This window comes from Meles meles, chromosome 17 (genome assembly GCF_922984935.1).
Source record: "Meles meles chromosome 17, mMelMel3.1 paternal haplotype, whole genome shotgun sequence".
NCBI lineage: Eukaryota > Metazoa > Chordata > Mammalia > Carnivora > Mustelidae > Meles > Meles meles.
The window spans coordinates 3,389,199-3,416,529 of record NC_060082.1 but is presented as its reverse complement, the minus strand read 5'-3'; the positions used below and the strand labels follow the sequence as shown (position 1 = coordinate 3,416,529).

The window sequence follows — 27,331 nt, the reverse complement described above, 5'->3', positions numbered from 1 at the left end:
TCACCTTACCTATAACAAGGATACAAAGACACTCGTGCTGTCTACCAGGTGGGGAAGGCCAAAACGAGGTAGCGTACATGAAAGCATCTTGTTTTCTGCAAAATGCGATAAAAAAGGAAAGGGTGACAATGGCCAGTGTGGGGAGCTACCTAGAAAGGAGCCGCAGCAGAGGTGAGGAAGAGTGAACAAGCACGCGTCTCGCAGGAAGCTACGCCTTATGCTTTATACCCACTGAAGGAGCCAACAGGTTGAGAGATGCTGAGAGGTACACGTGTACTGGGTTTCCCCCGAGTTCCTGAACCTGCATCTGAAAGTAAGAGGATTAGGGCTTTGGGTGTTATTTTAACATGAAATAGGTACGCTTTGTACTTTGCTAACATTTCTAGCAATAAAATACCTTAGACGTGATACCATCTCCCTCTGAATGAAAGCCTGTGTTATAACATGGCACCTATAAAATTAAGGGAAGGAGATGTTTGAAGTCAGACCGTGAGAAATTCTGCTTTCAAGAGGCAAGTACCACTTCCTCCTGTGTCTTAGCTGGAGGACGCACTGGTGGGAAAATTTCCAAGGGTATGATGTGGAAATAGCCTTGGGGAGATGGTCTGTTTTCTGAAGCAAACCAGGGCTGCAGAGGTCACTGTTCTGCCTCTGACAGATGTGCCCTCCAAAGCCCCGTTCCAAAGGAATAGTGGCAATGCATTTCCCAACGCAACATGAGAAATCTCCCTTTCCTCTACCACGCCATCCCCATTCCAAACCCTCCAAGACACCTTCTGATGTAGGTCAAGTGACGAGTTGGATTCTTAGACTCTTCTCTGCCGGGAATTGTCCTTGAACTTTTAAAAGTAATATTTCTTTACCATTGCACCTGTCTTCTGATTGCATCTGACCATGACATGTTCTTGTCTTGCTTGCTCCTATCATAGCTGGCCATCTACTGTGACGGTTAGTGGTCAGAGGACAGGCCTATCATGCTGCTAGTAATCATCTGCACAGCAGATGTTATCAATAATATGTAATTTAGATAGATGGTCATTCCAAAAGCATTTCTTTTTATTTTGGAAAAATAGTATTATCATATCTGGAAGCAGTAAATCATTCTTATTTATGTTTGGACAATATCTTTTCCAACAAAATGAGGTGGAAATATTCTGCATTAAAAGTGAAGTATATTTAGAATCATCAAATTAAAATAGGTTTATTGTTAAATATTTGAAAATATAAAAATATATCAGAAAGCAAACCCAAATTATCTCCAACCTTACCATAAGTACGGGTTGATATCTTATTATAAATATGGCTTGGTATCTTGCTTTTTCTCTTACTATGCTAGGAGATTTTCTCGTGTCCTCATGTCATCTTGGGGAATATCGAAGTAGCTTCTCTTGTTGTTTCTTTTCATGTTGTACATTTCTATAATATAACTAATCATTCTCCCATTACTGGAGATTAATAATTTCTTATAAAAATCATCAGAAGGAGTATCTTTGTTGAGAGAGAGGGAGGCAGAGGGAGAGAGAGAGGCAGAGAGATCTATCAATACTCTGGGCCTGAAGAGAAGACACTGAAAGAGAAGTCATCAGGAAGACGTTCGTCATTGTATCTCCCAAACTCATTTGCAGAAAGAAGTCATCCAGATGCATGGTTCCAACAGAACCACGATGGTTGCCCAGTTCATCCTGGTGGGCTTCTCCAGCCTGGGGGAGCTCCAGCTGCTGCTGTTCGTGGTCTTCCTTCTCCTGTACCTGACCATCCTGCTGGCCAATGCCACCATCATGGCCGTTATCTGCTGCAGCCAGACTCTACACACTCCCATGTATGGTTTCCTGTTCATTCTCTCTTTTTCCGAATCCTGCTACACATTTGTCATCATCCCTCAGCTGCTGGCCCACCTGCTCTCGGCCACCAAGAGCATCTCCTTTGTGGCCTGTGCCACCCAGCTCTTCTTCTTCCTCGGCTTTGCCTGCACCAACTGCTTCCTCATCGCGGTGATGGGGTATGATCGCTATGTGGCAATCTGCCACCCTCTGAGGTACACACTCATCATGAACAAAAGGCTAGGGCTGGGCTTGGTTTCCCTGTCCGGAGTCACGGGTTTCTTCATTGCTTTGGTGGCCACCAACCTCATCTGTGACATGCCTTTCTGTGGTCCCAACAGGGTCAACCACTATTTCTGTGACATGGCGCCCATTATTAAGTTAGCCTGCACAGACACTCATGTGAAGGAACTGGTTCTCTTCAGCCTCAGCATCCTGGTGATCATGGTGCCTTTCCTGCTGATTCTCATCTCCTATGGCTTCATCGTTAACACCATCCTGAAGATCCCCTCAGCTGAGGGGAAAAGGAAGGCGTTTGCCACATGTGCCTCCCACCTCACGGTGGTCTTTGTGCATTACGGCTGTGCCTCCATTATCTACCTGAGGCCCAGATCCAAGTCTGCCTCCGACAAGGATCAGCTGGTGGCGGTGACCTACACTGTGGTGACTCCCCTGCTTAATCCCCTTGTCTACAGTCTGAGGAATCAGGAGGTGAAGACTGCCCTCAAAAGAGTCCTGGGAATGCCTGTGGCAACCAAGGTGGTGTAACAAAAACCCTGAAATTAATGAGAGAAGCTATAGCTGTCAAAGACAGGATATTTTTTTCTGTCCTTTTATCAATCCAGTCCTGACGTGGACAGCATTTCCAAGGATTAAGACCTTTCTCTTTTCTCCCAGCCCAGAAAACGGATGTAGATGAGTCTACATGCTATGTTGTTCAGTGCTTGGATGAGGAACAAAAAACTGGGGCACCTGGATGGCTCAGTTGGTTAAGCATCAGACTCCTGGTTTCGGTTCGGGTCATGATCTCAGGGTAATGAGACCGAGCCCTGCATTGGGCTCTGTGCCGAGCATGGAGTCCACTTGGGATTCTCTCTCTCTCCTTCTCCCCCTGCCCCTCCCCGCTGACACTCTCTCCCAAAACAAACAGACAAACAATGAAACAACTCACGCTTGGCAAAAAGAGAAAAGCATATATATATATATACACACACACACACACATATATATATGTGTGTATTTTTATGAGAAGACAATAATCAAATTGAAAGGTGGTCATGGTTAGCTTTCCTGGATGAGTAGAGAATAGGATCCAAAGATACTGGCAATGTCTTATTGAGGACACAGGCATCTATAAGTAGTAAACCCACTATGTACCAGGTTCCATGCAAAGTGGAAAAATTAAGACCAGTAAGCTGATAGTTTATAGAGAGGAGGGAAGGGTAGGAACATGAACAGAGAAAGGAAACTATGACAACGCACGATGACCAAATCTGTTAAAAGGGTATAAACTAAGACCTATGAGAGCCAAAAGAAAAAAAAATATTCTTTCCGAAGGAAAAAAAATGGAATAAGTGAAATGAGAAAAGGGGAAAGAAAATTTGAACTGGGCCTTAACTGAAGAGCAAGATTTCAATACAAAGAACTGGGTTTTCCAGTGATGAAAAGATCCATCAATATTACCAGAACTGTTGATTTTTTTCCCAAAATTTAAAACCAGTTTCTTATTATATTAATTATACATTAAATACATTCATTTAAATCATTGTTTGCAGTTTTGCTTTGTTTTCATGGTGACGTGTTCGAGTTTTTAATGGGTACAATTTTGTTGTAATGGATCTAAAACAACCCGTAATGACATCATACTTGCTGCTGACGTGCAACACAATGTTCCGGAAAGCCTCAAAAGGCTCGGGTCTCGCAGCCCACTGACCTGCAGCGGTCCCAGTGTGAACCTCCCCTGACTAACCTCTGATCGTCGTAATTTGAACTACAAATACTAAATGGAATTGATTTTAAATGTTATTTTATTTTGTTATTTTATTATTTTAAACCTATTATTTCAAGCCATGTAATTTGAGACAATACTTAAAACTCTTCAAACTGATGTGTCTTGAACTTTTTTTTATCTGGACAACTGAGGGGCTTTTTGGTTTTGGGTTTTGTTTTTGGTTTTTTGGTTTTTTTTCTATGTATATGCAAATTATCCAGTGAGCCCAGAGCTTGTCTTCTACGTGGGAGAATAGGTTCTATTAATTAGAATTTTTTTCTCTGCCCAGTGATCCAACCCATACTAGAATAAAAATCTCCTGATTTGTTAAAATTATGTTTCATCACCCAAAGGAAAAATGGTTACCATTAAGTATGTAACCGCGACAATAACTTGTAAACAGGGAACGTGTATTTTATATCAACAGTTACAGCCAGCACGCTCTGTTCCCCAGGGAAAGCTCCCTGGCTGATTCCCTCAGCATAATCAACACTCGTGTCCAGCACATTTCTTCCTGGGGTGTGTGTGTGGCTCAGCCCTTCGGGCTACACTGTCTACGTCTGTTCTCAGAACCAGGGGTGACAGTTGCATTTATTATCCTAATCATCCTGCTGGGGACATGTAATTCTGTAATATGGCCTGGTGAGATGTTACTGCAATCAAGTTTATTTGTGTCTAATAGAGCCAGAGGGAGTGTTTTGGAACAATAAAATATGAGCAAGAAAATCACAGAAGAAAGGAAAATCATAAAAACCTAGAAGTGTCGTTTGCTTAGATTATTTTGTAACTGTCTCTAAGTTCCCGCTCATCCATAAATTCGTGAGAATTTTTCTAAGGAGTTATGGGTTTATGCTAAATATGGCCCGAAGGTCTCCAATCCTGTGGGCCAATACTTAAAGTAAAAGCTTTATCCCTAAGTGAAAATATGCATGAATATGTGTATGTTTCGGCATTTTGAGTCGAAATAAAGCATTTCAATTATATAAGGGTCATTCTTTCACTATTCTGCTCTATCAGACTTTTTGGGTTAGCCACCCAACCATCTGAGCCCATCTGGGGCAGGTATGTTTCAAACAATGTGAAAGTATTCTTTTCCCTGTGGATGACATACAGACGATAAGGCAAAAAGAAAACAAAGAAAATCGTGCTATCATGATGGGCATATAGCTAATTTTCCTTGAATGCTATTTAAGGTCATACAACCTTCCAAAGTGCTCTACAGCCCAATCTCACACATGCCTTGTTTGCAAGAAATTTACTACTTCCTTCTTGAGGTGACTAAGCCGGATTTTTCAGGAAGCCGGGGGAGGCACACATTTAAGAAGAGTCAGAATGGTTTCCAGACAAATGTGGAACGCAGGCTGGTTCACTGAGCTGCTGGTCCCCCCGTCATGCTCGGTGCCATTTGCAGAGCTGTCCCTGCAGGACCCAGAGGCAGTTCTGGTGCTTCCCCGGTGGCGTGACACTTTGAGGAATGTGAATCCATGTTCCCCACATAGATGAGGCCTCCTCACACATATACCCCAGGTCTTAGCTCTGTCTGTCTTTAATTCCCATTCACAACTCTGCCCTGTAGCTATTGGCATGAACCCACCAGGTTTCAGAGAAGAGCGAAGTCCAGTCGGTGATTCTTCTTTGCCTTAAAGCAAAACGACTTTTCCCCCCAATGATGTGCTGTTTAACTCCTAATTTGGGTTAGGTTGTGTAGTCAGGATTTATCTTCTCTCATCGCTTTAGTTAAGTCCTTCGTCAAATTAGACAGTAACAATCGAAAACATGTCCTGATCCCTTAACTCCGTCCTCAATGCTGCAGACCCTGTTTTCTTTCTAAAATGAAACATGTATAGCTCATTCCAACCAAACACTCTTCCTTGTGTCAAGAGTTAAATAAAATATCCTCAAGTAAGAAAGGGAGAATGTGTCACCAGCGTAAGTGTTACCAGCTTGCAGAGAAAACCCCAGCAATGCTGGAAATCAGAGCTCGTGCCCTTCCAGATCTGTGTGCCGCATCCATGCCTTCCTGTTAGTTAGCGTGCTACCCCAGTTACAGACAGAGTTGTATCTCTATCAGCTGCTTCATTGTTTTTCTTCTTCTGACCTTATGTCTGACACCTGGCATCTCAGATCATCCTCTACAGACTTCCTGTGTAAAAAATGCACCTGGCCTTCATGCTTTTATCTGTGAAATGAAATGGCAATCACTCCGACCTAGCACATATTCTGGTTCCCAAATTTGCCTCCAGTTCCACACCTTTCCTGAAACCCACATTTCTTATTGTGTCAACAACCTGCTGGTGGACTTGTGAGTACATTAGTAAATTTTTACAATATTTTATTTATTTAGTAGAGAAAGAGTGAGAGAGAGAGAGAGCACACGAGTGGGAAAGGGGATAGAGGCAGCGGGTAAACTAGGCTCCCCACTGAGCAGGGATCCTGATGTAGGACTCGATCCCAGGACCCCGGGATCATGACCTGAACTGAAGGTAGACGTTTAACTGACTGAGCCACCTGTGTGCCCCAGTACATTAGTAAATTTTGGCACGTGCTTGATATACATTTTTCTAAGGGTTTTTAAATGTATTTTCAAACATATTGGCTTTCTTATGGGATAACATCCACAGAACGCAACATGACACACAATGGCCTGGGTGTCCTGCTCCTTACTTCAGTCCTACTTATTTGCTCACCTCATATTCTATCTGAGCTTTTCAAACTATTTGAGGTGAAAGACGAACTTCCCTGACAATTTACTATGTACCAACGATGTTGTAAAATACAATGAAAGTGAATTATTTAAAAAACAAAATTAAAAGGACATACACAAACTCCTTTGTCTTACTATTAGATTAATATACGAACAATTAATTGAGCTGTAAAAGTTTCTAAGCCTGGCTTCTCTCGTCAGGAAAGAGTCACAGTACTTCCTGCTCTCATCCTGTTCCCTGAACGGCATTGCTCAATCTTCTGGTATTTCCAAAATACTTGGACTCCCACAACATTCAAATCTGAGATATTGTCCATCTCTGGGCCTGTAATTTTTCAGCTCGGAGTGTCCCTTGAGCAAGCCAATTCCCTGTTTCGGTGAAATCTCTAACAGTTCTCTTGTGATCCCGCAGGGAGAACTGGCCACTCCTTCCCTTCTGCCCACACCACAAAATCCTCTGCCTGACCTGCAGGCTCGGCCGTGTCTTCAGACAATCTGCTCACATGGCTATCTCCAGCGCCGCAGAGTATTTCTTGAACTTGCTACAGCTCTCAAAGAAGTGTCTTCAGCATGGGCATATCTCAATTCTAGACCTAAACCCGAGGGCCCCTTTGACCTCTCCATTCGGAATTTTATCAGGCATTTCAAATTAAATATCCAAAGCCAAATTCTCAGTTGTTCTCCAGCTCTGTTCCTTTCACAGTCTTCTCTCTCTTAGTTAATTGTAGTTCCCAAAGGAATTCCAGTTTCTTGGAACAAAAATTGGGGGTCACTCCTGTCTTCTTAATACAAGTGACACAGTGGATAGACCGTCTCAGCTCTGCTTACAAAGCACACACAGCTTCAAGTCTCTGTTCACCATCTCCATCTCTAGCCCTGTGGTTTACCACCATCATTGTCCTCCTGAATTTTTACAGGAGGCTTGAAATAGGTCTTGCTGCTTGCCGCTGCCCCAAGTCTATCTATTCTCAACAAAATAGTTAGGATGATCCTTTGAAAAACAAGTCAGATTATATCTCTTCTCAAGTCAAAGCCTTCCAGCAGCTCCCGTCCTACTCCACAAAACGGAATCTTCCTCGGGGTGAACTACAAGCCTGGTAGTTCTCTGGAGGCTCACTCTGCCAAGACCTCGTTTCCGGCCACTCCCTGGAGCAGAGATCTGCAGGGAGAACAGGACAATGGGAGGGTGGCTTCCCATCTGTTCCTTGCCTCCTTTTGGGGCTAAATTTGAAATTCAGCCCGCAGATATGTATATTTTTATTCTCCAGTGGACTTTCCTGTATGGATGGGAAAACTCCCTAAAATGTGTACTGGCTCAAAGTTTCAAAGTAAAGACTTGAAGTCATCTTACTAACAACATAAATACATCAAATTATATTCTTCAGACCTTAAATGCTCACAGTCTCTCTATATGTTTATGCATTAAATACACAACTAATTATGAAGCATAAGACACATGAAATTAGAAAAATTAATGAAACACCAAGAAGGCAAGTCCAAGAGGAAAGTTTAACTAAGAGTTTATATTATGTGTGTGTGCATTTCTCCTTTATTAAAATGGTAGCACTTTAAGTTTTTATTTATTTTGAGGTCAGTTTGAACTCAGTACGTTAAAAGACTTAAGACGTATTCTTAATCTCTGTCATATTGAAAGCATCTCCCAAGCATTAGCAGCACCAACTTTGCTTGCCCCTGAAATGCCATGTGTGCCCCAGAACACAAATTCTACATAGAAGAAGAAAGAAGAAAGAAGAAAGAAGAAGAAGAAGAAGAAGAAGAAACAAAAGAAGAAAAGAAAAAAAGAAAAGAAAAGAAAAAGAAAAAGAAAAGAGAAAAGAAAAGAAATTCCTTTCAGGGACGTAATTGTTTCACTTTCTGTGTCAGAAAGTAGGCGACTGATGTTCTTCAAAGGCCTCACCCCCTTCCGTGTTCCCCACGACGTACTCCAATAAACCCGCCACACTGGAGTGCTAAGAGTTTTTAATAACACGCCCTGTGTAACACTGCTTTCGTCTGCAGTTCCTTGGCTTGGAATGAACCCTCTTTCTCCCAGACACTGCGTGGTGTGGTTCTGGTTCTTGTTTTAGGTCTTCTCTCGAAAGCCACCTTCTCAGAGTGGCCCATTCTGTCCACCGTCTTTGCAATAATAGCCCATTTTCCTGTCTCTGATCCCCTCCCCTACATCAGTTTGAAATTGTATCATATGTCCTTATCTTACATAGAGTATTTTTACTTGTTTATTGTCTGTCTTTCCTGCCCTCCACTCTTTTGGAAGTTCTGTGTGTGAGGGATTTCACCCTGTGTCTCTGCTATGTTTCATTACCTATCACAACATAGGCTTCCAGTAATAAGGTCCTTAAAATGTATGTTTAAAAAATTAAAATCGGGCACCTGGGTGGCTCTGTGGGTTAAGCCTCTGCCTTCAGCTTAGGTCATGATCTCAGGGTCCTGGGATCAAGCCCCACATCGGGCTCTCTGCTGAGTGGGGAATCTGCTTCCTCCTCTCTCTCTGCCTGCCTCTCTGCCTACTTGTGATCTCCCTCTCTCTGTCAAATAAATAAATAAATAAAATATTTAAAAAAATAAAATTAAAAATTAAAATAAACATGGAAGTTATAGACAAACATTCCCTGGTAAAAATAATTAGAACTTTATTCCCAAATATACTCAGCTGAATCTTCCCTTCATTAATCCTTGTCCTTATCCATACTTTTATTCTTAGTCATTTCCTTCCTCCGTTTTCATTCTAGATGACAACATAAACAGCTGAGTTCACGTGACTCCACTGCACCTGGAGCCTTTCATGTCCTGTGATGACATCACTAGCTCATATGATGTCACTAGTCAGCCAGCAGACTGGCACTGAAGAAAAAGCTGTGGAGAGAGTCTCCGTCGGGTCCCAAGACCTGGGTGAGAGCCAGAGCAGACATTATTGCACACTAGAAGCTTTAGGAGATCAAACACAAGCCAGGCGGCTTCTGGAACTGGGTGTCACCTGAGAGAAAGAACAGGGGAGAAGCCATACCCCTGCCCCCACATGGAGCGTCCCTCCACGCAGGCACCTGAGAACTGGTGAGAAGCTCTGGGTACCAGAGGCAGTGGAGGTCCTGAAGATGCTGCAAGCAACCCCATGGGCAGCAGGCAGGGGCCCATGGGGCATGACCCAGAGAGGAAAAACGCATCAGGTGCACCTGGTAATCCCTGTTGCAAACTGGTTGGTGAGCAACATTGAGGCAGACTTTCAGTTAGTGCCAACGCAGAGAAGCAGACCGGGCTATGGGAGTGTGGGCAATTACACCCCATTTTGTGGTCCCCCAGTGGTGAGGCCAGATAGCCCGTGTGCCTGAGAGCTCATCTCCTTTTACCTAAAGCTGCTATTTTTTATCCCCAATTCTCCAGTGACTTTCAGTCCCTGTGCAGTGCCCTGGAGGCCCCTTTAGGATCCGGCCTCGACTCATGGACCTCCTACCACGTTCCTCACCATGTACCCCACTACCATGGAAGTTCTGTGTCTAAGGGATTTCGCCTGTGTCTCTGCTGCATTTCATTACCTGCCACAAGGCAGGCCTCCAATAATTATTGTTGAGGGTGTGGTGTAGTGGCCAAGCATGTGTTTGGGAGCAAAGCCGCCTATGTTGCTTACTAGTTATGTGACCTTTGTCTCCTTATCTGTAGAATGGGAATAATGGTGTCTGCCTCAGCATTGTTGTGAGGACTACATGAGTTAATACGTGTCAAGCGTGGAGGACAGTGTCTTCTGCACAGCCGACTGCGTTGGGATGTTTATTAGTATTCAACCAGGTTTTACCGGACCGTAAAATTGGTACTTTGCTTATTTATTTATTCATTCTTTAGAAAGAGAGAGCACATGCAAGAGAATGGGGAGGGGCAGAGGGGAAGGAGAAAGAATCCAAAGCAGACTCCACACTGAGCACAGAGCCCAATGTGGGGCTCAATTCCACAACCCTGAAATCATGAATTTCCCCCCAACACAGGCTCCAGAGCACATTCTGCATAAATATCTCTCTTCCCACCAGGTGGCTTTCCGGGAGGCTGGATCCCTGTCCCGGCGATCATTGCTCCACGTAGCCAAGCCGTCCATATCCTCAGCCATCTTCGCTTCTCAGGCAGAAGACAGCAGATGAGCGTTCTCTCAGTCGTGGTTGTCTGAGGTCTTATGGCTACTGACCAGCACATCCTGGTCCCACATGGTCCCCCTGCAGCCTCCTCCAACAGTCACTGCCACTCCTGGAGAATTCACCAGCAACCAGGAGTTATGCCTCCATCTCTGCTTCCAAATGATCTTGTACTGTTTCTATCACATTTGTGTGCACGACGGAATACAGCAGGCTCCGGGTTGGACAGGCAGCAGAGCAGATCCCCTCCTCGGTGTTGCGGCTGGCGGGTATGGAGAGGGTTACCCCTCACCACCAAGAACACCTGGCCCTCCAGAGAAATAAGCCGGGTTCCAGGAGTTCAGCCAGAAGCACACAGGCAAGAGTAGTAGGTGATGGCCGTCCTCTGGGGTCATGAGGTGACACCCTCTGCTCTTAAACACTAGGTCCTCACCCAGGAGCTTAAATTACATGAGATTACCCAACCCGAAGGTCTGCACTAGGATGACATCCAGATTCTCTGACAATCTCCTGAACCTGTGTGTCAAACTGCTCCAAAGGTATCCGGCAATAATACAGTCATTTACCCCAGGGCTCTTTCTGAGCTCATCTGTGACAATCTGAGGGGAGAGAGGAGAGGGATGCCCCAGTTCATCTCCTTCGGGTGTGTGTCTTGTGCCTCAGCCAAACGTACTCCCACCACTCAACTATGGGATCTTGCCAGAAGGAGAGCGAAGATGGGTTAGGAACCCAGAATTTCCTGAAAATCACTGTATTCAACAATCATCCTTCCCTAAGACACTCCCTGATGATCAGTACAATTCAGCAGCACAGAAACCTAGAGCAGCACCTTGTGGTTAACTGGTGTCCTCACTCACAGTATAAAGGGTCCTGAGGGGAACTTCTGAGATCTCCCTCCTGCCTTCCTCCCTATCTGCATCTCGGACTCTGGCTACATGTATCAAGATAAGAACCCAAGGGAAAGAGAGAGTCGCCGGTGACCATACGGCCACAATGTCGAGGATGCACTTCATCTTTCACTGGCACCGGTACTTTGGAAACGTGTCACCTTCCGAAAACCTAGGGCTTCCTAGGGAACTGGTGTCTCCAAGATCTTTTTCTGGAAAGTCAAAGATGATGGTATTTGCTCATTCAATAAACATAATTTTGGCCACCCACTGTATGTCCAGCTACACTCTGGGCACTAGGATTCACAGGTGGTCAAGACAGATCATATACGTGATGTCACAGTGCCCACGTGGTAGGTGGGAAGGACCCTACCTATGTAAAAGAAAATGAGATAATTTCAGCTCAACCCAGTATTTAACACAAATAACTAAAGAACATTGGAATAGAAAGTGACTGAGACAGAGGGGCTACGTGGGCCACACTGGCCACAAAGGACCTCTGCGTGGGGATGATGCTTGAGCTGAGAGCTGAACGTTGTCTTGGAATCATCCACGGAGGATCAGCATGAATGAAGATGGCTCCAGGTGGAGGGAAGCTTTACAATAACAGTCTAGAGCTGAAGAGCTTGGCACACTGAAAGACAGAGAGACACCTAGCCTCCCAGGAGCATGAACACACTCAGGAGGATGGGTGGACACAGGACCTGAAAACGGAGTTCCAGGCATCTTAGGGGTTCAAGAATTATTGTGACCAAGAAATTAGAGTAGTGGAGAAAGGTCCATCCAAATGGGAATCACCTGAACTATATTTGCATCCCACACTTGTGCTAGGAACCAGGAAGTCCTCCGTGGACCTCTTCGTTTTTGTAGAGGCCCCCACTTGTGGTCTTGTGCCATGTGAGGGGACCTCAAACTTCATTGCAGGGTGCTCCAAATGGCCTGTAAATGTCTGCCTTCTTCCCGGGGCTCCTCTATCCAAGCTGTCTGAACAAGTTGTGCAGAAGGTGAAGGACTTGGTGGGGGAAGGCCAGACCCCAAAACCTTGTTCGTGAGTGAGATTACAGCATGGATAAGGGGTCATGGGGCCCTGTGTCTTAACTTGAAAATGCCACTACAGAGAGTGACACATTTCCACTAAGAAACCTGCACACGGTGCTCAATCATCCCGTCTATGGGGAGGCGTCGGCTGCACATCTGTACGGACTCGACCCCTTACTCGCGTCCTGCTCTCCAGCAGGCTCAGACAATGTGTCTCAAAGTGAAGTAGATCCTTTTTAAATCTGTATTTTTAAAAGTTAGGGGAAAACTGTAAATAATAACGCTAATAATTATAATAATAACCTGAACCAATAAAGAGATGTAAACACACAGCATTCGATCGTTCTTTTCCTTCACTGCCGTTGACTGCCCATCCCCCATCTCCTCGTCCTCTTCCTGACCACTCCAAGGAGGGATTTCTTCCCTGAGTACCTGCCACATGAAGGCAAACGTGGTCACACACAGTCTCAGAGAAGTGGGAGTGCTCCGTCCTGCTCTGACGGGAGATACCTGCTGTATTATTATTTCCTTGAGATGTCTCTGAAGACGCGCGGACACACCGATCACGGAGCCATCTGGAGCACACATCTGCCCTCCTCACCTCTGGTGAGGGACGCAGGGAGGCAGAAAGAATTTTAATAAGAACACAGCCAGACGGGGCCGTGAGGTCAAAGGGGCATGGATTGAAAAAACATCACTGGATTTGACACAAATTTATTTCAGGCAGCATTTACTGAGAAACGTTTTACTCCGAACCAGCTAGGTAATTTGTGGGGTGAGTCCAGAGTGAGAATGCAGTACCTCCAGGTTTTATGAAACATTTCAAGACAGCAAGCCCTGCGTAGATGACATGTCCGAGAATCTGGCCCCGAATCCAGGTCAGGGTTAGGGTCACAGGTGCCGTTCCTAACGCCTACATCTTGCGTTCAAGCAACTCGGGAAAAAACAGAAAAATAGAGATCTAAATAAGCAGTGTTCCGAGAAGGAAGAGATGAGCATGTTCAGGACGACCCCACCCGCCATGGAAGGGCAGACGTGCTCTCAGTCGGGCAAGGCAGGGACGCTTCCGTGCGAAAGGAGCACCTGAGTTAGTCTGAAGCATCAGTAGCAACAGACACGCGGCCGTGCAGAAGAGATACTGCTGGACGATAGGAAGCAGTAAGACAGGCTTCCAAAGGGGTCGAGATTTCTACTGCAACAAGCCGTTTCATCAAAATTATGCTTTGCTCATAGGTGCAAACCGTATTTAAGAAACAGAAAAAGACGTTATGTGCTGGGTAAACCTAACGTTCCCAGAGTTGGTTTAGGCTTGTTTTCCATTTCTTTAAAAATCTATTTTTGATCCAGGACTCCTGCGGCATGTAGAGCTGGTGTCCGGGAGTCCTGGGTCCCTGGCCGTCGGCCCCCGTGGGTGAGTCAGGACTGGGGGCAGCAGGCGCCAGGGCCTTCTGGTGGGACCTGTGGGAGAAGAAGAGGATTTTCATCCCAAGGAAGGAAATTGGAGAAAGAATGGGGAGGGTGGAAGAGAGAAGAATGAGCTGGTAAGTTGAAGAAACAGAAGAAGAAGAGGCTCACCTGTGCTTTCTCAAGCAGAAGGGCCCGACAAGCAGCACCAGCAGGCTGACTGTGGGCACGAGACAGAGCAGGGTCAGCAGGGCTGAGTTCCCACCGCCTGGGGCGTGAAACAAGGACGTCAGCCTACGAGGCTGTCTGTGGGTCACCACCATCCATGCTTCCCTCCTTCCTAGAATTTTCTTCTGCATCTGAAGACTTCATCTCAATTCCTCCTGAGTCGGTGTCCCCAATCCCCACCCCATCTGTTTCCCAAATCACCAGGTCCTTCTTCCTTTTCTCTTCAGTACTCCAATCCCCTTCCTCCATTTCTTGAAATCTTATGGCGCTCACTCTCTGCCCTTCTTTCTTTGGGTGGTCCCACCTCTGTCCTCTTGGGCAGCGTGTTCCCAGCCACCTCCAAGCACCTCCCTCAGCAGCCCCAGGACCGTTGCTTCCCGGCCAGGCCCCAGTGCTTTCTCACCCCAGTGGAGGATGATGTCCTGGCCTCCCAGACTGCTGTGTCTCACTCGGCAGGACAGACCGGCCGCCTCCCGGGCCGCCACGTCCAGGGTCACTCGGAGATACCACGTCCCATCAGCATGGGGCAGGACGTCGCCTCGCTGGGTGCCCCGTTGTTCCTGCTCACCCCGCATCCACATCACCCACACAGGCTTCGGGTGGAAGCCGGAGACGTGGCACACCAGCAGCAGACGGCCGGGACCGGGACGGGGGCCAGTGGACAGCCAGGCCTCGGGCTTCACTGGAGAGAAGACCAGGAGACAAGGCACTTAGGGGCACCTGGGCCGAGCTCAGTGACTCGGTGGTCTTAGCAGCTGGAGTAATCACTTCCTTCCCTTGTCTAAGAACAATCCCAAACTCACAAACCCCACCCTCGATCCTCTCAGGATATGTTTCAGAGGGATGATAGGGGCAGAATACGAAGCTCAAAGTGCTGGGAAACTCACCTTGTCGTTCCAGTTCTGACTTCCCGGCTTTCAGGATTCCTGCCAGAAACCGAGGGCAGGTGTTGCTGAGGAGGGTCTTCACAATTTCCTTAATGTCTAAGTATTTGTTGAGCACCTCACAGGCCTTCTGAGCCCGACTCCCGGCTCCTGGAGACGGCTTCCAGGAGTTTCCTTGGAAACTCAGGAAATCGGAGCCTTGATACGCCCCATTCAAGAAGCTTCCCGAGGACTTGCCGGCCTGTTCCGTACAGCCAGCTGACACCTGGATCTCGAAGGGGTCTGGGGGTGGACAGAGCCATGTGGAAACAATTACAGGGAGGGGAAGTAAGCCGTCTAGGAACTTTTCTCTGCAATCACACAGCACTCTGGAGTCGGGTGTGGGAGGGGAGGGAATTTGTGGGAAGAAAATGTGAAGATACGAAGGTATTTAGGAATAACTGATGCAGGGGGGCTAAGATGGGAAGGTGTTGGGGTGTTGAGGGCCTGACTGGAAGAGCTCCCTTGGCAATGGTTAGGTACAGGCTGGGTCTGGTTGACTCTCAGGCCAGGGACAAGGGAGGACAGAATTGGCCGGAAAGGCCCTGTCTGGGGTCAGTGGGCAGAAGACCACAGGGAGACACGATTGCAAGGAGCCAGAACACGGAGGGGTGTACGGTGTGAAGGGCTGTGTCCTTGCAAGCCCATCTGTGTCTCTGGCAGGTGGGCAGGTGGGCTGGAAGGTGAGATAGAAGAGAGAGCAAGAGACCAGCCTGGAAGGGAATGGGTCAGCAAGACTGGGTGAGGTCAGAGCCCCTTGGGAAGCGGGCTGGAGCCTTCAGGCAGGTATGGGCTTGGGACAAGGAACTCACATTCGAACTGAAACTCAGAGGCGAAGGCCTGCACCTCGATGGCGAAGCCGTGGAAGTAGAGCATGAAGAGGTTTTGCAGGTTCTTCAGCTCCTGGGTGCTGAAGTTTCCCCGGGACCAGGGCCACAGGAAGACGATGGTGCCCAGGACACTGTCCCAGCCGTGCGTCTGCAGCTCGCCCAGCCAGCCTGAGGCGTGCGAGGACGCCCAGCTGCTGTTGGCAAAGGAGGAGGTCTGGAGCACGCGGAAGGAGAGGGGCTCTTCTGTGGCTGGATGAGGGGGTCCTGGGGCCTGGGATGCTGAGAAGCCAGGCCGAGCAGACAGAGCGTGTGGGGATGGGCGAGGGTGAGCCCACGTGGGAGTGGAACGATGGAGACCGTTACACCGACTGCACACATTCCCGTAGCCCACCCCGCCCCCCGGGCCTGCTCCCTCTCCCCAAAACCAGAAACAGAAAGTGAGCAAGATGCTTTGCCTGGAGGCAGTCTGGCAGACTCGAGGGCATCGGTGGGAGCCATCCTCCCTCCCGCGGGTCCTCCCAGAACGCCCCCCTGCTGCGTGCAGTCTCAGGATCCTCCCAGGGCTCTTCCTACCCTCAGTGCTCGCCCTGCGCTGGAGAAGTCCCTCGGAGAACAGGAGCAGCAGGAGCAGCATTGCGGCTCGGTCGGGCAAAGGATGCCTCAGCAGGTCTCAAATACCACTGCTCCGAACCCTCCTGCTCCGTCTAACTTCCCCTGCCACAGAGAGGCAAGCCTCTCCCTCCGCCCACTTCCTTGTCAGAGAAACCCTCCTGCCTCCTCAGCACAGCCCCATGGGGCTCTCACTTCTCCTCCCTCTCTGCCACTCTCTGGCTTCCAGGTTCTCTCCCTGCCTCCCCTGACCGTCCCTGTACACACGCACCATCAGAGGGGTCCTGGCTCAGGACAGAGTCTGCAGCCTGGGCCGGCTGGAAAATGTAGGTTCTTCTGGCCTCGGAGGAATCAGGTCCACACGTGGATTCTCGGAGTCCTGAGGGCGTGGACGAGGCCCACGGTGCCCGTGGCCTTTCCAGCAACCCCTCGTCCAGCTGCTGCAACTCCTTCTCCCTCTCGGTGGTCCTCCCCAACCCTCATCCTCTACTTGCCCCTGTTTTTCCCTCTCGAGACGGCTCCCCCCACCACTACCCTCCTTCCCTCCCTTCCTTCACCCCATTCTGTCTCTTCTTTCTGTTCCTCTCAAACCAGCGTCAGAAAACACGGGACATCCGGAGAGCTGCTGTACCACCACCACGACAGGGAGCAGCTGTGGCCACGCAGGCAGCCCGATAATAAGAAAAGGCCCTTGTGCCCAGCTTCCACCATCAGACCAGCTACCACTGTTGAAAGGGTCCAAGGGTGGGCTTGCCCCAGACAGCGGGGAGACAGGTAATTCTCACTTGAGTGGTATGAGTGGGTCTGGAGGGAACACACAGGGACCTTGGGTCCCCCACCCCAATTAGCCTAGAAGTCCATGGGCAAGCCTCACTCTGGGTGTGAAGGGTGTTCAGCTCAGGGCCTGGTGTCCCCTGGGGGTGTCTGGCCGAGAAGAGTTCCACTGGAGCAAGGAAGGCATGCTGGCGGCCTGTCGTGTTGTTGGGAGAATTAATTACCATGTGGAGCCCTTATTTTTGTTCCCCTCGGGATGCTGGCCAGGGTAGCCTGAAGCCAGTTGGAATACCACTGTTTTGTTTGGTTTTCCTGGATTCATCAAGCTGACATGAAGTCAGAACCCACCTGTTGTCAAAATATTCGTAAACAATGAAACTTGGAACACTGAAAAAACAAAACTAAATTTAAAAAATAAAAATAAAGTCTCAAACATTAACTTTGGAGAAACCTCAAACAAACAAACAACAAAACAAAACAAAAATATTTGCCAGGGACAAAGATGTCAGAGATGGAAGTCCCTTGGAGAAACAAAACAAAACGAACCTAAAATCTCGACTTCTCCTGTAGAGAGGACTCACAGAATCGTGACCAATCATTAGGAGAAAGCCCACACCCCCTCTCGTCCTGGTATTATTTCTGAATTCTAGGGGTAAAGAAAAGCCCTACAGAGTTTCAGAAAAAATGCTGATTAGTTTCAAAGAAAAATGGCACCAGCTTCAGATACCTCCCACTCAAGGCTGTGGGGAAATATTTCAAAATTCTGATCTTATGACAAGATCATCCCAAAGTTTTTATTCAAGCAAGTTATCATTCCTGATGAGACCAAAATTAAGCCATATTTGAAGACTCAAAACTGCAAAGAATATGTCACATACTCTTTTCATGAAAACAATTGTCTGAGTAAAACCAAAATCGACCTGAAGGAAGCACCCAAGAAATGATGTGAGAAGTCCCCGTATCCAGGTACATTAAAAAAGATAGAGAATTTAAAATAACTATTTAAAATGTATCTGTAAAGTTTTTCAGTGTTCAAGATTTGTTTGATATTTCAGAAAAAGAGAGTGAGTAATAATTGAAGAATCACTTTCCATATCACCTCACCAAAGCCTGAGTGGGGGATGAAAAGAAAGAGAGAAGTAGGAATATTTCAAACCATCTCTTATTGACCAAGAACACAATGCAGAATGGAGTCAGGAAAATGGGATAAATCACGGTGTTTGTAGAAAACGAGACGGTGTTAGTGACGGAGAGGAGTGGAATTACAGAGATATCATGGCAGAACCAGGATCAACCAAAGAGGAGAAAGATGGTGCCATTCACAGAGGCCGATGACGCAAGTTTGCAGGGGACGGTGTTGAGGTGCACGGATCTGTCTGGGTCACGTTGAGACTGAGGCTCCAGGTGGAGGTGTCAGGTGGTTCCCAGCATGAGGGTCGTGGGACGGGGGTGTTACGCACCTGCCACACGTGTGGTGCCACAGCCTGAAGTGTAGGAGTCTACAAATCCGTCCCTCTTTCGAATTACATTTGTAAGTTAAATTTAATAAGTATTGCATCTGTATCTTAGAAAATCTTCAAGTCTCTTGAAGTTTGGTCATTTATTTGTTCTTCCTTTCATTCATTAAATAAACATTGATTAACACTTAACTATATGACAGGCTTTTTTCCCAGGCGCTGAGAATATAACGGTAGAGCAAATTAGGAGTAGGGAGGGAGGCTATAAACTCCTTGTCCTGGTAGAGTTCAGTGTGAATAAAAGGACTCACACACATCAACATATATAAGAATTCTACATCCAACCATTGGGAATGACATGTGCCAAACATCCATGTCACCGGTAACTGTACTGATGTGAGGAATTTTAGGATCATGTACAAAATAAAATAAAGCAAAAGTAAGTTGGGGATACAAGAGTTGCCTTATTCCACAAGAAATCACGGTTACGTGGGTAAAACCACACGACAGTTTGCTATTTGGAGGTTACTGAATTCACGGGTCACTGTAATGAACTGAGCAAAACAGAAATCGTTTCCTGATAGCAGCCCAACAGTGGTGAATGAAACCATTAAGGGGATTCCTTCTAAACTGAAAACATGCAGAAGACAAATTCCACAGGAAAAACACCTGTGGTGTTTAATTAATTTTAATTGTAAAATTAATTTTAATTTCTTGCTACCTAAAATGACATAATTATTTCCTCCTTGGTTGACAAAATTTCCTTAGTGCATAACCACAGATTTTTACTAAAAACAAAACAAAACAAAACAAAAACTTACCATTTGTGGTCAGGTCTCTTTTAAGAGGAAATTTCCCCTCCTACACTTGTGTCTGTCCCTCAAACTCCCAGATCCCTTTTGTAAAACTTCTTGCCCAAACTGAAAGGTTCCCTGGAAACCCATCACAAGTTGTGGTTTTAGACAAGTTAATCTTCCTAAGAAAGAAATGGTTGGGGGGTGGGGTGGGGATCACCTAGAATCGATTTAACACAGCAAACACGTTTTGGAACACATTTGTGTAAATGTAAGGAGATGTTGCATCTACTACTCCTGGAAACGCTGTAATCATTTGAGGACCTTCCTGTTTTTCCTGCAAAGATGTCTGATTCACAACTTTAATGATTTTGGAATAAACAATGTGAACTTAGCAAACTGTTAACAGAAAGCATAAAATAGCCTCAATTCTTACTACATTTACAGTCGGTAGCCGACCACAGTTTTGTGTAACAAAATCTCATCTTTGCCTCTGAAGGTCTTGTCCTTCCATCCCAGCCTCAGGAGGAACGTGGACAGGAGTGCAGACTGCCCTAGACTGTCACTTAACTAAGCCTTTCCTGAGCCTTCTTCATCTACAAGGTATCTACAAGGTACCTTCTTCATCGACGAGGTATCTACAAGGTACCTTCTTCATCTACAAGGTATCTACAAGGTAACTTCTTCATCTACAAGGTATCTACAAGGTACCTTCTTCATCTACAAGGTATCTACAAGGTACCTTCTTCATCTACAAGGTATCTACAAGGTAACTTCTTCATCTACAAGGTATCTACAAGGTACCTTCTTCATCTACAAGGTATCTACAAGGTACCTTCTTCATCTACAAGATTACGCATCTTCCAACAGCACACACACAGTCAGCTCCTTCCTATGGCTAATTTCCAGGAGGTTTATGATTCCGTTCCTTCCTCATCTAATTCTAAAGCCCAGTGGCATTTTCTGCCTGAGCCTCAGTCTTTCTCAAAGAGATTTCCCCAGATAACAATTTCATTCGTGTGAAGAGAGGAAGCCAACGTTGTCAAGGATAACTGCAGTAAAAGGACATGAAAAGGGTTCTGGCTCAGATCATACCCCTTGCCATTCTTTTCCTTCAGGTCCCCCAAGATCTCAGTGGTTATGCTGCCATGAACTCACCAATGTGTCCGTGTACCTCCCACTTTTTGAAAATCTGTGTGCGAGGTCCTCGGCCCTGTCACCCACAGTCACCACCTGTCATGTCTGAGAGCAGTGGTGGCCGTTGACATGAACTGGACCCACGTGTCCTGAGGAAGAGCACACTCCGAGGTCCTCACAATGCCTAATTCAATGAAAATCCCCGTCTTTCTCCGCACTTTCAGTTGCATTTTATTGATGTGGCTTAAGAAGTTTTCGGTTATGCTAACCACGTCTTACAGCGGTGCTCTGTAATAGAACTATCTGCATGACGGAAGTGTTCTATTCTGTACTGCCTAGTATGCCATTTAATCTAATTTAATTTTTAATTTAATTCAGTTTTAGAAAGTGCAGTTTTAGTGTCTAAAGTACAAGTAATAATTTGCAGTTTTTATCTACACGTCTATGGCTTTCTATAATTCAAATATGTCCACCCACAGATGAACCAGACCTTCCCCTAACATCTGAAGTCCCAAAGACTGACGCTGTTCAGCCCAGACTGGAGCCCCTGACAGCTGGGCATGGTCGTGCTTTCTTTAGGGAGTCTGGAGGATTCACCACCACATCCTACGCTTCTCCATCCACTCTACCAACTTCATGATATCATATTCTATGGCTAACAATGACTAGCCCTTCATCCCTTGCACTACAGTCAAGCAGCGGGAAGATGGAGCAGCCGTGGGGAAGGTTGGTTTCTCACGACCCACATGCTGGTTCTCTCCTGCTGGGAGACTTGACCCTTTTCAGTAGGTTCATGAACACGTCCAAAGACAAAATATTCGAATAACAGGTTCGATGCTGAATTTCAGCCTGTGTATTTTTATTCCAATTAATTCAACATGTTGTCCATCTATTTCTAATTTAAATTTTTCTTTCTATTGCTCATACTCCAGGAACTTTTTTTCAGCTGTGCTTAGTTTCTGCCCTAGAGCATGTATGTTCTTAGAGCAAGTGCTGTTTCATGAGGCACATACTTGTGTAGGTCATCTTATCAGTAACAGATTTTAAGAACTCTGAACTCTGCCCTTCTTAGGTTTTTCTTAGGACTTTACTAGGACTTAAAAAAAATGTTTTATTTCAGAATAATTTCAGATTTTTTTTTAAAGATTTTATTTATTTATTTGACAGATGGAGATCACAAGTAGTCAGAGAGGCAGGCATAGAGAGAGAGAGGAGGAGGAAGCAGGCTCCCTGCCAAGCAGAGAGCCTGATGCGGGGCTTGATCCAGGACCTCAGGACCATGACCTGAGCCGAAGGCAGAGGCTTTAACCCACTGAGCCACCCAGGCACCCCCAGAATAATTTCAGATTTAATGAAAAGGTGCAAAGATGGTATGGAGATATCTTTGACCTGGTTTTCCCTAAAATTAACATCTTACATAACTGTGGCAAATTTACTGAAAGTAAGAAATGAACCTTAATATAATTATGAACCAAAGGGCAGATTTACTTGGATTTCACCAGGTTTTCCACTAATTTCTATTTTCTGTTCCAAGTTTCAATCCAGGGAACTATGCTGTATTCGGTGACACATCTCCATTTTCTCAGTCTTGCCTTGTTTCCATCACCTTGATTTGGAAGTGTCCTGGTCAGATTTGTAGAATTTCCCTCACTTTGGGGATGTCTGATGTTTTTCTCCTGACCAGTTTTGGGTTGTGGGTTTGAAGGAAGAATACCATGGGAGTGGCATGCCCTTCTCTTCAGACCTTCTGAGGCGTCTGTGCTATCAACATGACTTGTGGCTGGTGATATTCACCTTGGTCATTTGGCTAAGGTCATCTGCCAGGTTTTTACACTGTACAGTTATTCTTTTACCTGTCCACACTCTGTCCATTGAAGTGAGTCCAGCCCACACTCGAGGGCAGGTAATCAAGCCCTATCTTCTGGAAAGGAAATATTTACATAGATAATTTGGAATGCTTCTGGAAGGAAGATGAATGCCTCTTCGCCCACTTAAGATATTATTCATTATTTATTATATCGGTGGGGTTTTATTTATTTTATACATTGGGTTTTACTAGGATTTTTAAGACTATCACCCCTACGCCTGCCCATGTCCGTGACCATTCCTGTCTCTGTTATCCGCTGCCTTAACTTTTCCTTGTAAACCAGCTCCCCAAGTTGAGAGCAATTAAAAACTCTAAAATTGTCTTAACTCCTATTCTAAAATTATATGAGAAGTGTTGTAAGTTCTTCTTTTCCCCAAGAGTCACTTAAAAAAAAAAAGGAATTGAAACAAGAGTATTATTGGGCCATCTCACTCTATATGGATGTAACAAACAAATTGCACAATTCTAGGAGTTACAGCATCCACATGTGAAATGAGAACGACTGTATTACATTCCTCATGGGGTTATTTTAAGGATGAAACAAGGAATGGGAAAAAAAAAAAAGCACACACACACACACACAAAAAAAAAACACTTAAAAATTATTAGGACTTGGATGCCTGTATAACTCCGTTGGTTAAGCCCCCGACTTCTGTTTTGGCTCAGGTCATGATCTCAGGGTCATGAGATGGAGCTCCACATCAGGCTTCCTGCTCAGTGGGGAGTCTGCTTAAGGCTTTCTCTCTCTGTCTCCTTCTGTTCCTCCCCCCTCTAAAAAAAAAATAAGTAAAATCTTTTTAAAAAATTATTAAGACAATCATCATCATCAACCTCACCATCATCATCATAACTATCAACACCACCACCATCATGATCATCATCATCACCATCAACACCACCATCAACACCACCACCACCATCATCATCATCATCACCATCAACACCACCACCACCACCATCATCATCATCATCATCATCATCACCGTCACCACCAACATCATCATTGATGATCTCTGCAGCTTGAGAAAGCAACAATGTCTTCCTTGAATGTGCTAATGTCATGGGTCAATCCATCTCCATCTGCCTCCCTGATTACTAAATCTTTATACTTTCAATTGGTCCCAACCAATTTTATTGACTTCTAAAATAACACTGGTAGTGATGAGTTACATTGTTTAGGGGAAATTACCCTGCTGAGAACAGCTGGCAAAACCAGATTTTGAAAAATATCATTTTTTAACGGATACGAAGTTTCTGTCATGCAGGATGAATAAGTCTTTCTGATCTGTTGTATTTCATGCCTAGAGTTAACAATATGGTATTTGAATATGATATTGAATTTGAATATTTGAATATGGTATTTGAATATGGCACTTGAAAATACACTGAGAAGATAGATCTCATGTTAAGTGTTGTTGTTGTTTTGTTTTTAAATATATTCTTAAATAATATTAATTTTTAATAAATTAAAAATAAATATTCAATTTCTTGCTTAAAAAGATGTAGATATTAAACATCTGTGATTTTTATGTATCAATGATATGTCAGTGAAGTGAAAAAAATGAAAACACGTTTGTTCATGAAATTATGTGAATTAATTTCAAAAGTTTAAAACCATACAAAATGTTTTTTAAGAAGTGGAATTAAACTAAAAAAAAATCAAAGATGAAAGTAGAACCAGAAATTATTCCATGTCTAGAAACTCAGAAATACCAATTCCAGATAACTAATGTTGATGAGAAAATATATTGAACTGACAAATTCAATGCTGCTTATCAAATTTTCTGATATGCAGCGACATCCCTGCTTAAAGGGAACATGTATTTATTTATTTTTATATTTCTAATTTTTTATCATGTTGTCTTTATTTCTTCAAGAGAGAGAGAGAAAGAGTGAGCAGGGAGGGACGGGGGAAGAGGGAGAGAGAGAATCTTAAGGAGGCCTGTGCTCAGCATGGAGCCCCACACAGAGTTTGATCCAAGACCTTGAGATCATGACCTGAGCTGATATCAAGAGTCAGACACTCAACTGCCTGAGCCCTCCAGATGTCCCTAAGAGGAATTTTTAGACTTAGAAAGACATAGAAGAAAATAATGACTGAATATAAATTGCTTAAGCATTTGCATTAAGAAGTTAGAAGTAACATTATGATTTATAATTTAAAAAATATGTACTTGGTCCCCATTTCTGGCATGGAGCTCCTAAAACCCTTGAACTTCCTAAGTGTTAAGAGTAATTTTTATGCGAATGAAGTGACTTTTAGATTACACCTAAGGATGGGGCCTGGTTTAGGTTAGGAGCCAACCCTGTGATTGGAGAATTGGAACTTTCAGTCCCACTGCCCCAGATCCTAGGAGAGCGAGGAGAGGCTAGAGGTTTAATCAGTTGTCAATGGCTGATGATTTAATCAGCCATATTTATGTAATGAAGCTTCTATAAAGACCCAGAAGGACTGGTTTGGGGTGTTTCCAGGTTGGGGAACACATGCAGACTCAGGGGAATGGTACACTCGGGAAGACATGGAAGAAGCTTCAGGGTCTTTCCCACACCTTGCCCTGTTTATCTCTTCCATCTGGCTATTCCTGAGTGATATTCTTTTGCAATAAATTGATGATCTAGTAAAATAAGATGTTTATCTGAGTTCTTTGAGCCACTCCAGCAAATGGATCAAACCCAAGGAAGAAGTCATGAGACCTCCCGTCTATAGCTGGATGGTCATAAACACAGGTGACCACCTAAACTTGTCACCGGCATCTCAGGTGTGATGTGCAGTCTCAGAAGGGCTGAAAGTCTGATGGGTGGGATCCGATGCTCCCTCCAGATAGATACAATTGAGTTGAATTGTTGTAGGACATCCCAATGGTGTCAGAAACTTTCTTGGGGTTTGTGTGTGGAAAACCCCCTCTTGCACACACTGGAATTTGTTGATCACAACAGGTTAAATGCAAAGAAAATGCTTCATTTTATGGAGGTTCATTTTATTGTGCTTTGCAGATAGTGCATATTTTACAAATCAAAGGGGTTTTGGAATCCTGCATTGAGCAAGTCCATCAGTTCATTTTTCCAACAGCATTTGCTCATTTGGAGTCTGTGTCACAGTTTGGTAATTCTTGAAATATTCCGAACATTTTCATTATTATTATATTTAAGTTGTTGCAGTCTCATGATAAAACTCAAATGGATGGGGCGCCTGGGTGGCTCAGTGGGTTAAAGCCTCTGCCTTTCGCTCAGGTCATGATCCCGGGGTCCTGGGATCGAGCCCCGCGTCGGGCTCTCTGCTTGGCGGGGAGCCTGCTTCCTCCTCTCTCTCTCTCTGCCTGCCTCTCTCCCTACTTGTGATCTCTATCTGTCAAATAAATAAAATCTTTAAAAAAAAAAAACTCAAATGGATGAGGAGTTGCTTCTTATGGATGAGCAAAGAAAATGTCTTCTTGAGCTGGAATTCACTCCTAGTAAGGACGCTGTGAAGATTCTCGAAATGGCAACAAAGGATCTAGAATATTTCATAAACTTGTTCTATAAAAGACTGGCAGGGTTTCAGAGGGTTGACTCCAATTTTGTAAGAAGTGCTACTGTGGGTAAAATTCTACCATACAGCATAACATACTACAGAGAAACCTTCGTGAAAGGAAGAGTCACTAATGCAGCAAGCTGCACTGTTGTCTAATTTTAGAAATTGTCACAGCCACTCCAGCCTCCAGTAACCACCACCTGATCAATCAGCAGCCCCCAACATGAAGGCAGACCCTCCACCAGCAAAAAGATTACTACTTGCTTGAAGTTTAGAGGATGATTAGCTTTTTTAACCATGAAATATTTTCAATTAAGATAAGTACATTAAAAAAAAGATAAGTACATTTTTTGACATAATGCTTCTGTGTACTTATTAGACTATAGTATAGCATAAATGTAACTTCCATATGCACTGGGAAATGAAAACATTCATTTGACTCACTTTATTATATATGCTTCATTGTGGTGGTCTGGGAGTAAACCCACAATATCTCCGGGTTATGTTTGTAGAAGGAGGGAAACAATAAAATGATACACTCATATAGAGAACCAGAAAAGCCAAAAGTTATTTTTGGAAAACTCTATAAAATTGATGAGCCCCTGTAAAAATGAGAAACAGAAAGAACAAACCAAAGAGAGAACAAATTTCCAGGATCTTGTAAAAAGATGATAATGACAATAAGGATATTATGAACAAGCTGATAAGCAACTCCAGTTGCTTTTGAACAACTTGGATAAACCTTACTTACCAAAGCTAACACAAAAAGAAATAGACAGTTTGAATAAACCTATATGTATTTTTAAAAATTAGCAGTTAAATTTAAAATCCTTCCCACACCAAAACAAACAAACAAAAACAACGTATTAGACTTCAATGATAAATTTTGCCAAATATTTAAGGGGAAAAAAAAAGAAAACTACAAAATCTCCCTGAGAATAGATACAAAGAAAGATTTTCCAAATCATTTTATGAAGCAAAAAGTCCTGACAAGGAAATTATTCTAAAAAATGAATAAAATATTCAAACTGAATCCACATACATACATTATGACAAGATAGTTCATAGAAACATAATTTTAATTTATCATTTGAGAATCAACAAATGTGATTCGTAACATTCAGGAGAAAAAAGATAAAAAACATTTTGTCATTTCAAGGAATGCAGAATAAGCACCTAATAAATTTCAACAACTACCCATAATAGTAAGGAATATAAAAAG

At 44.6% G+C, this 27,331-nt stretch overlaps 2 protein-coding genes across 2 annotated transcripts; one reads left to right on the top strand and one right to left on the bottom strand.

Moving 5' to 3' along the window:
* The first annotated feature begins 1,640 nt into the window (after nucleotides 1-1,640).
* On the top strand, nucleotides 1,641-2,588 carry LOC123928417 (olfactory receptor 10T2). Its single transcript, XM_045983569.1, has one exon. It carries the CDS (start codon nucleotides 1,641-1,643, stop codon nucleotides 2,586-2,588), a length of 948 nt encoding a protein of 315 aa, XP_045839525.1.
* Nucleotides 2,589-13,290: 10,702 nt separating this feature from the next.
* LOC123928051 (T-cell surface glycoprotein CD1e, membrane-associated-like) lies at nucleotides 13,291-16,651 on the bottom strand. Its single transcript, XM_045983102.1, has 6 exons — nucleotides 16,534-16,651; nucleotides 15,943-16,239; nucleotides 15,095-15,373; nucleotides 14,611-14,889; nucleotides 14,151-14,247; nucleotides 13,291-14,033 (listed from the first exon to the last, which is right to left on the bottom strand). Exons 1-6 carry the CDS (start codon nucleotides 16,592-16,594, stop codon nucleotides 13,859-13,861), a joined length of 1,188 nt encoding a protein of 395 aa, XP_045839058.1. The 5' UTR covers nucleotides 16,595-16,651; the 3' UTR covers nucleotides 13,291-13,858.
* Between the last annotated feature and the right edge of the window lie 10,680 nt (nucleotides 16,652-27,331).

Bases quoted from the DNA above. Each gene is read 5' to 3' on its own strand.
- LOC123928417 (XM_045983569.1), top strand. From the start codon at position 1,641: ATGCATGGTTCCAACAGAACCACGATGGTTGCCCAGTTCATCCTGGTG.
- LOC123928051 (XM_045983102.1), bottom strand. From the start codon at position 16,594: ATGCTGCTCCTGCTGCTCCTGTTCTCCGAGGGACTTCTCCAGCGCAGG. The intron at 15,374-15,942 runs GTGAGTTCCTTG...GTCCACCCCCAG, and splicing joins CTCTGAGTTTCAGTTCGAAT to ACCCCTTCGAGATCCAGGTG. The intron at 14,890-15,094 runs GTGAGTTTCCCA...TCTTCTCTCCAG, and splicing joins GTCAGAACTGGAACGACAAG to TGAAGCCCGAGGCCTGGCTG.